The 9525-nt window shown below is 37.7% G+C and overlaps 1 protein-coding gene across 21 annotated transcripts in view; it reads left to right on the forward strand.

The window, feature by feature from the left end:
* Positions 1–6826, forward strand: part of ZNF37A (zinc finger protein 37A) — a 30029-nt gene extending 23203 nt beyond the window's left edge. For 12 of the 21 annotated variants that reach the window (XM_016963049.4, XM_009458306.5, XM_009458309.5 and 9 more), the window contains one exon: positions 871–6826. In XM_016963049.4, the coding sequence (XP_016818538.1) occupies positions 871–2348 (1478 nt within the window). In that variant the 3' untranslated portion in view covers positions 2349–6826. Of the gene's footprint in view, positions 1–282 lie in introns of all 21 variants that reach the window. The other 9 variants (XM_009458313.5, XM_009458314.5, XM_016963050.4 and 6 more) reach the window with 5 other exon arrangements.
* The last annotated feature ends 2699 nt before the right edge of the window (positions 6827–9525 follow it).

The following is a 9525-nucleotide window of genomic DNA, read 5'->3' on the forward strand; positions in this document are numbered from 1 at the left end:
CAGCTGAACTTACCTAGAGCGAAATATATTCACTCTAGACTTGTAAAAGAATGGCTTGGTTCTAATCTGAATCTAAATGTAAAAATATGTTTACTTCAATGATACCTTGTTTAAAAAAAAAGTGTTTGTTCTTGGGACATTGGACTCAGTATAGTATAGGACAGTTGATGGAATAAAGGGCAAATCCCATAGCTGGAATAGAACCATAAACCTGATCCTGTGGCAAGGATGGCTTGTTCACTCACTGATTTCACTCTTATTGTTGCATACTTTTATTTCTAGTGAATCAGAGCTAGAAAAACAATTGAGCCAGTTGCAGTGGCTCATGCCTGTAATCCCAGCACTTTGGAAGGCCAGTGTGGATGAATTGTTTGAGGCTAGGAGTTCAAGACCAGCCTGGCTAACATGGCAAAATCCTGTCTCTACTAAAAACATAAAAACTAGCCAAGCATGGTTGTTTATGCCTGTAGTCCCAGCTACTTGGGAGGTTGAGGCATGAGAATCACTTGAACCCAGGAAGCGGAGATTGCAGTGAGCCGAGATCACATCACTACACTCCAGCCTGGATGACAGAGCAAGACTCTGTCTCAAAAACACCACCACCACCACCAACAACAACAACCAAGAACAACAAAACCACACAGAATTGGAGCCTGGATTATAGGACTATGAATTAGAACTTTTAGAAATTTAATTTGTTGCTGCTGTGTTGAATTGAAAAGAGGTATAAGATTGGAAGTGTGCACATTGTCATAACATAGGTATGAGGAGATAATGGCCTAAACTGAGCCATGCCTTCAAATATAATGCTAAGTTTATTTCTCTTACATATCCTTGTCAACTAACCTTTCTTTTCACTCTGTATTTCAGAATTAATTAATACCAGTAGAAACTATTCAATAATGAAGTTCAGTGAGTTTAACAAAGATGGAAAATGTTTCTGTGATGAAAAGCATGAAATAATTCATTCTGAAGAGGAACCTTCTGAATATAATAAAAATGGGAACAGCTTCTGGCTGAATGAAGACCTCATTTGGCATCAGAAAATTAAAAATTGGAAACAATCTTTTGAATACAATGAATGTGGGAAAGCTTTCCCTGAGAATTCACTCTTCCTTGTACATAAGAGAGGTTACACAGGACAGAAAACCTGCAAATATACTGAACATGGGAAAACCTGTGATATGTCATTTTTCATCACTCATCAGCAGACACATCCAAGAGAAAACCACTATGGTAATGAATGTGGAGAAAATATCTTTGAGGAATCCATTCTCCTTGAACATCAGAGTGTTTACCCATTCAGCCAGAAGTTAAATCTCACACCAATTCAGAGAACCCACTCAATTAACAATATTATTGAATATAATGAGTGTGGAACATTTTTCAGTGAAAAATTAGTCCTTCATTTACAACAGAGAACACATACAGGAGAAAAACCTTATGAATGTCATGAATGTGGAAAAACCTTCACCCAGAAGTCAGCCCACACAAGACATCAGAGAACACACACAGGGGGGAAACCCTATGAATGTCATGAATGTGGGAAGACCTTCTATAAGAATTCAGACCTCATTAAACATCAAAGAATTCATACAGGGGAGAGACCTTATGGATGTCATGAATGTGGGAAATCCTTCAGTGAAAAGTCAACCCTTACTCAACATCAAAGAACACACACAGGGGAGAAACCATATGAATGTCATGAATGTGGGAAAACCTTCTCATTTAAGTCAGTCCTTACTGTGCATCAGAAAACACACACAGGGGAGAAGCCCTATGAATGCTATGCATGTGGGAAAGCCTTTCTCAGAAAATCAGACCTCATTAAACATCAAAGAATACACACAGGTGAAAAACCTTATGAATGTAATGAATGTGGGAAGTCATTCTCTGAGAAGTCAACCCTTACTAAACATCTAAGAACTCACACAGGTGAGAAACCTTATGAATGTATTCAGTGTGGAAAATTTTTCTGCTACTACTCCGGTTTCACAGAACATCTGAGAAGACACACAGGGGAGAAACCTTTTGGATGTAATGAATGTGGGAAAACCTTCCGTCAGAAGTCGGCCCTAATTGTTCACCAGAGAACTCATATAAGACAGAAACCCTATGGATGTAATCAATGTGGAAAATCATTCTGTGTGAAGTCAAAACTCATTGCACATCATAGAACACACACAGGGGAGAAACCCTATGAATGTAATGTTTGTGGAAAATCATTCTATGTTAAGTCAAAACTAACTGTACATCAGAGAATACACTTGGGGAGAAACCCTATAAATGTAGTAAATGAGGGAAATTACTCTGGGTTAAGTCAGAACTTTGTAGAACACAGAACATAAAGGGTGAGAGAAATCTGTTAATATAATGATAATGAGAACACCTTTGCCCTGAAGTCAGTTCTCACAGTATAGAAGAGAACTTAAAGAGGGAAAAAAAACAATATGAAGATAGGGAATGCAGGAAAACATTATTCTGGAATTTGGACCATACACTATGTTACAAAACTAAAAGTGGAAAAAACTTATTGGTGAATGAATATAGGAAACATTTTGCCCAATGCCACTCTTCATTAAACATCAGAGAATTCACATGGGGTGAAACCTGGGTCAGCATCCCTGGGTTGAGAAGGGATGCATTTTTCTGCTACTACTACAGTTTCACAGAATACCTGAGAAGACACACTTGGAGAAAGCTTTTGGGTGTAATGAATGTGGGAAAACCTTTCATCAGAAGTCAGCTCTAATTGTTCACCACAGAACTCATATAAGACAGAAACCCTATGGATGTAATGAATGTGGAAAATCATTCTGTGTGAAGTCAAGAGGCCAGAGAAAATGCACAAACTGTAGGAAACTATAGGAAAGCATTTACTATGAGGTTATATTTTATGGAGTATATGTAATAAGAAGTAGCTTCTCAGTGAACATCAGATAGTAGAGAAAGTATTTTTAACTGTATCCAATGTGTGGATGTTTTAAGTTAAAATCTAAATTTAATATAGAACAGAGGTGTTGAGTTGCAGGATATCTAGCAATTTAAGAAAATGTGGAAAAAATATTTTTATTGAGAAATAGCATTTTACTTTGTTAATATCTAGTTTAGTTCATTGTCAAGACTGCTATTTTCTAAGAGACTTCTAAAGACGCCACTCAAGCCAATGGCTATAAGTAGTTCAAAGGTTTATTGCTTAGCCATATGAAAAATAAGGGAAGATTTTTTAGCAAGGGGACCCACAAACAAGAGTGCTCTTGTATGTCCAGAAGAAAGAGAAAGACCCTCAATCAGGGGCCATAGTAAAGGAGCCCACCAGCAGGATTTTTGAATAATCCTAGGGCAGACTAAATTCAGACGACCCATCTCAGAATGGTGGATCAAAGCAGCAAGTCAATTTGCCTTGTATGCAACTTATGAGGATTAGTAGAAGAGAGTGGGTCCAGATTTCTGGTGGTTTCTGCCCTGCAGATGTCTAACACATAAGCCAGGACATTCTGCTGTGAGTGACTTATTGTACCCAACTCTATTTCTCTCCATACTGAAACATGTCTTTCATAGGTGATACAACTTTTTAAAATGTATGTGTAGATATAACTTAAATATGGAGTTTTCAAAAAGCACAAATAGGCTGGACATGGTGGCTCACGCCTGTAATCCCAGTACTTTGGGAGGCTGAGGTGGGCAAATCACCTGAGGTCAGGAGTTGCAGACCAGCCTGGCCAACATGATGAAACCCTGTCTCTACTAAAAATACAAAAATTAGCCGGGCATGGTGGTGCACACCGGTAGTCCTGGCTACTAGAGAGGTTGAGGTGGGAGGATCACTTGAACCTGGGAGGTGGGGGTTTCAGTGAGCTGAGATCATGCCACTGCACTCCAGCCTGAGTGACAGAGAGAGATTCAAAAAAAAAAAAAAAAGCAAAAATTACTTTGCTATTGGGTAAGGTATAGTAGTTGGCAGCAGAATGGACCCATTGAGGATAACTATAAAATTACAGAAAATATTTAAATGCAACTTATTGCTATAGAAGCAAAGAGGACTAAAGGGCAAAATTCTAGAGAGTGGTAAATCTCAGAAAGCACAAGCATAAAATGCAGCTCTGGGGGCCCTTTCCACTTCTGGCTGTAGGGAAGAACCTGAATACTGAACTTGATTCAGGCAGAGGACCATAACCTGGGGGTCAGGGGAAGGCATGGGGGGGACCAGAAATCAGAAGAGCAATCAAGACTGCAATGAAAAAAATGGATACATTAGGGGCTTCAAACACATATAATTTCTCAAGAAATTTCCAGATGTCTCATGCTGCATAGGGCAGGAACCTGAAAAGCTAATTTGAGAAGATAATAAGTAGGATTTTTGTTTTGTTTTGCATTTTGCAGTACAAAGGAGAAATGATTAGAACTTAGGAAGTGCCAGCGGGTTGGTGAACATGCCATCAGTAAAAGCCCTGGAAACAAGGTCATACTAGAGATTGGTTGTGCCTTGTCACAACTGCAAACAATACCTGAGTGGAATATTCAAAAACTTGCTTAGAAAGAAAACTCTAGGAACAGATGGCTTCACTGAAGTTATTCCAAATATTTAAGAAATAATACCAGGCTTTTATAAACTTTTCTAGAAGAAAAAAGATGGAACTTTTCCAATTCAGTTTTTGAGGCCAGTACAACCTTGATACCAAAACCTAAAAAAAAACAAAAAAAACAAAACAAAACCATAAAGCTATAGACCAAAGTCTCATAGATTTAGATGCAAAATCCTAAAATTGAAAAAAACATCTAGCCATATCCATAAACTATATCATCACCAAGAGATGTTTATTAGGGCAATCAAAAGATTTATTATTTTAAAAAAATCAGTGTGGACTTCCATTCCTCTTTCTTTTGATTCCCCCCTTTGACTTTTCATGTATCTCTCCTGCCTTCCTTCCCCAGAGTGGAGGAGTTAGACTTGCCTCGTGGGATGAGAGGAGTTGTGGCTTTGTGTCTGCTGGCACCAAGAGGGCTGAGGGTGAGGTGTGGAAGGGACAGGGGGAGGAGATGGGCAGCATTGTTGAGAGATTGGTAACACTGAGCAAATAAATATGTTGAGAATGATGACAGCAAGATTTCTCCATTAGAGAAGCTATTTATAAAAATAGGAATGAGGAGAGCTAGAAAACCTGGAGTGTGGCATTAGAATAGAACTCATATCTTTTAAATATATAGGAACAAATAAAGAAATTGTTGTGTGTGCACATATGCATATATTTTGTGTTCATTCTACTGAGAGGACCTAAACACAATGACACCTCAGTAACAGTAAGCACACCAACTGCCAAGTTATTAGTTCCTAAATACTATCCACAAAAAAGGGGAACAGGGATGATTCCTAGTCAGAGATTGGGAGAAATACAAGATGAGCCTGAATCATCTCATGTACCTAACAGTAAGAAAATACTCTGGCTGGTCTCAGTGGCTCATGCCTGTAATTCTAGCATGTTAGAAGGTCAAGGTGGGTGGGTTGCTTGAGCTCAGGAGTTTGAGACCAGCCTGGGCAACATGGCACAATTGTCTCTACAAAAAATACAAAAATTAGCCAGGCATGGTGGCATGCACCTGTAGTCCGAGGTACTCAGGAGGCAGAGACGTGGGAGGATCACTTGAGCCTGGGAGATTGAGGCTGCACTGAGCTGTGATCGTGCCACTGTACTCTAGCCTGGAAGACGGAGTGAGACCCCGTCTCAGGAAAAAAGAAAAAAAAAAAGATGTCATTCAGCAGGTTAATGGATAAACTGTGGAACATCCAGAAAACTTTAACATTCTTCAAAGAAATAGAAAACACAATCCTAAAATTTATATGGGAACCACAAAAGACTTAGAATAGTCAGCTATCCTGAGCAAAAGGAATCAAACTGGAAGAATCATATTACCTGACTTCCAGTTATTCAACAGAGCTACAGTAACCAAAACAGCATGATACTGGCATAACAACAGACACACAGGAACAGAATAGACAACCCAGAAACAAATTCATACATCTATGGTGACCACTTTTGACAAAGGAATGAAGAACATACACTGGGGAAAAGATAATGTCTTTAATAAATGGTGCTGGGAAAACTGGATATCCATATGCAGAAGAATGAAACTAGACCCCCATCTCTTAGCATATACAAAAATCAAAATTAATTAAAAAGTTAAATCTAAGACCTCAAACTATGAAACAGCTAAAAGAAAACATTGGGGAATCTCTCCAGGACATTGGAGTGGGCAAAGATTTGTTGTGTAATACCTGACAAACAGGCAACCAAAGCAAAAGTGGACAAATGGGATCACATCAAGTTAAAAATCTTCTGCATTGCAAAGGAAACAACAAAGTGAAGAGACAACCCATAGAATGTGAGATAATATTTGCAAACTATCCATCTGTATTAGGCCATTTTTGAAGTACTACAAAGAAATACTTGAGACTGAGTAATTTATAAAGAAGAGGTTTAATTGGCTCACGGTTTTGCAGGCTGTACGGGAAGCATGGTGCTAACATCTGATCAGCTTGTAGGGAGGCATCAGGAAGTTTCCAACCATGGTGGAAGGCAAAAGGGGAATAAGTATCTCACATGGCAGGTGCAGGGGCAAAGAGAGGGGGGAAGGGAAGTGCCACACAACCAGATCTTGTGAGTACTCAGATTTTGTGAACCGTGCTTGAGGTCATGGATACCCATTTACCCTGATGTGTTTATACACATTTCATACCTGTATTAAAATATCTCATGTACCCCATAAACATATACACCTACTTTGTACCCACAAAAATTTAAAAATAAAGTTAATTTCAATGTTTAAAGACTTGTTATTAAAATAATAGCAGTTTCTATAAATTTAATATTTCAATAAAACTCCCAGTATTTATTGTTAACACTGGAAAAAGTTTTCCAAAACGTATATGGCAGAAATATGGGCCTTGATGTGAGGACAGCATCAATTAATGAGGGATCCTCTCCCTTGACCAAAACACCTTCCACCAACACCCACCTTTAACGCTGAGCATTACCTCTCAAAGTGAGATTTGGGCAGGGACTAATATCCAAACTGTATCAACATCTGACAAGGTGTTCACAACCAGAATATATAAGGAGCTATAACAATTCTATAGAAAAAAAAATCTGATTTAAAACTGGGCAAAAATCTGAATAGACGTTTCTCAAAAGAAGACATACAAATGGCAAACAGGCATATGAAAAGGTACTCAACATCATTGATCCATTAGAGAAATGCAAATCAAAACTACAATGAGATATCATCTCACCCCAGTTAAAATGTCTTCTCTCCAAAAGACAGATAATAACAAATGCTGAAGAGGATGTGGAGAAAAGGGAAACCTCGTGCACTGTGGAAATGTATATTAGTACAACCACTATGGACAACAATTTGGAGGTACCTCAAAAACTAAAAATAGAGCTATCATACAATCCCACAATTCCACTGGTAGTTATATACCCCAAAGAAAGGAAATCAGTATATTGAAGATATATCTGCACCATGTTTACTGTTGCACTACTCACAATAGCCAAGATTTGGAAGCAACCTAAGTGTCTAACAGCAGATGAATGGATAAATAAAATATGGTACATATACACAATGGAGTACTATTCAGCCATAAAAAAGAATGAGATCCTGTCATTTGCAACATTATAGATGGAACTAGAGATCATTAAGTGAAATAAGCCAGGCACAGCAAGACAGACATCACATGTTCTGACGTATTTGTTGGAGCTAAAGATGAAAACAACTGAACTTATAGAGGGTAGAAGGATGTTTACCAGAGGCGGGAAAGGCAGTGAGGGCATGGTGAGGGGGAAGTGGGGAATGTTAATGGGCACAAAATGTAGAATGACTAAGACCTAGTATTTGATAGCACAAGGTTACTACAGTCAATAATAATTGTGCATTTTAAAGGTATAATTGAATTGTAACACAAAGGATAAATGCTTGAGGTTATGGATACCCCATTTACCCTGATGTGATTATTAGACATTGCATGCCTATATCAAAATATATCATGTACCCCATAGATATATACACCTAGTATGTACCCACAAAAATTAAAAATAAAGTAAAATTTCAGTGATTAGGAAGACCATTGTTAATATCAGTTTCCTTTAAATGTTTCTATAAATTTAATACAATTTCAATAAAGCTCCCAATATTTATTCTTAGTACTGGAAAAAGTTTTCCAAAATGTGTATGGCAGAAATAGGGCCAAAATAGGCAAGAAAACTATTTTCGAGATGTCAGTTTTCCTCAAATTGTTCTATTAATTAAACGCCACCTGAATTAAAATTTGACAAGTGGATTATAAATGTATGTGGACATTCAAAACAATTATGGATACATGAGTCCAGAATCACAGCCATAAACCATGAGGTGCTTGGGAGATTTTCAGAAAATATGCCAATGAAATCCAAGGGGAAAGACATGTCTTCAAAAAGTGGTGTTACCTTTGACTCCCCAAAGCATATATAAAGCCTCTACTCATCATAGATCTAAATATAAGAGCTCAAACTTAAAACTTGTAGAAGAAAACATGAGAAAATTTTTGTAGGTTTGAGTTAGATGATGATTTCTATATAGGACAATAAAAATATGGAACGTACAAAAATAAATTTAATGCACTTAACTTACTCACTTTAAACTTTGATAAATTAGATTTTGTTAAATTCAAAAGCTTGTGTTCTTCAAAGCACACAGTTAAGGAAATGGAAAGGTGAGTTATGGACTAAAAAAAATAGCTGTAAAACAGCTTTGGTTAAGAATAGAAGAAAAATCCTAATAAGAAAATTGGTGAAAGAATGGTGTGGAAAGTTCACTACAGAAAAAATATGAATGGCAAATAATCCTGATTTGGGGGAGAGTGTTCAATACCAATGCTAATTTTTTAAATGTCCTGTGTTTAATTTTTTGGAGTTTATGATTTGCAACATGCCCCTACTGCATGGAGGGAGAGGAGATGGTAAAATGAACAGAAGTAATAATTGTAAACATAAAATCTCAATGGGTCATAATTTTCCACAGAACAGAATAAAATGTGTAGCTGTCAATTTACAACACCACTCAGTAGGAGCACAATACAATAATTCCACTATTCTTAATATGGGTCAAATTTCTGATCTTGAAACCAGCTCAATTTTCCTATACAATTGATGTTTATGGGGCTTTTTTGGGGAATAAACATAGAAATTGACTGTTAGACCATTCTTGCATTGCTATAAAGAAATACCTGAGACTGGGTAATATAAAGGAAAGAGCTTATAAAGGGAAGAGGTTTAATTGGTTCAGGTTCTGCAGGCTTTACAGGAAGCATGGTGCTGGGATCTACTTGGCTTCTGGTGAAGCCTCAGCTTTCGGTCATAGCAGAAGGCAAAACAGGAGCAAGAGAGAGAGAGAGTTGGGGGAAGTGCCACATACTTTTAGATGACCAGATCTTGGGAGAATTCAGTATCAGGAAGACAGCACTAAGCCATATGAGGGTTCCATCCCCATGAT

This window comes from Pan troglodytes, chromosome 8 (genome assembly GCF_028858775.2).
Source record: "Pan troglodytes isolate AG18354 chromosome 8, NHGRI_mPanTro3-v2.0_pri, whole genome shotgun sequence".
Lineage (NCBI taxonomy): Eukaryota > Metazoa > Chordata > Mammalia > Primates > Hominidae > Pan > Pan troglodytes.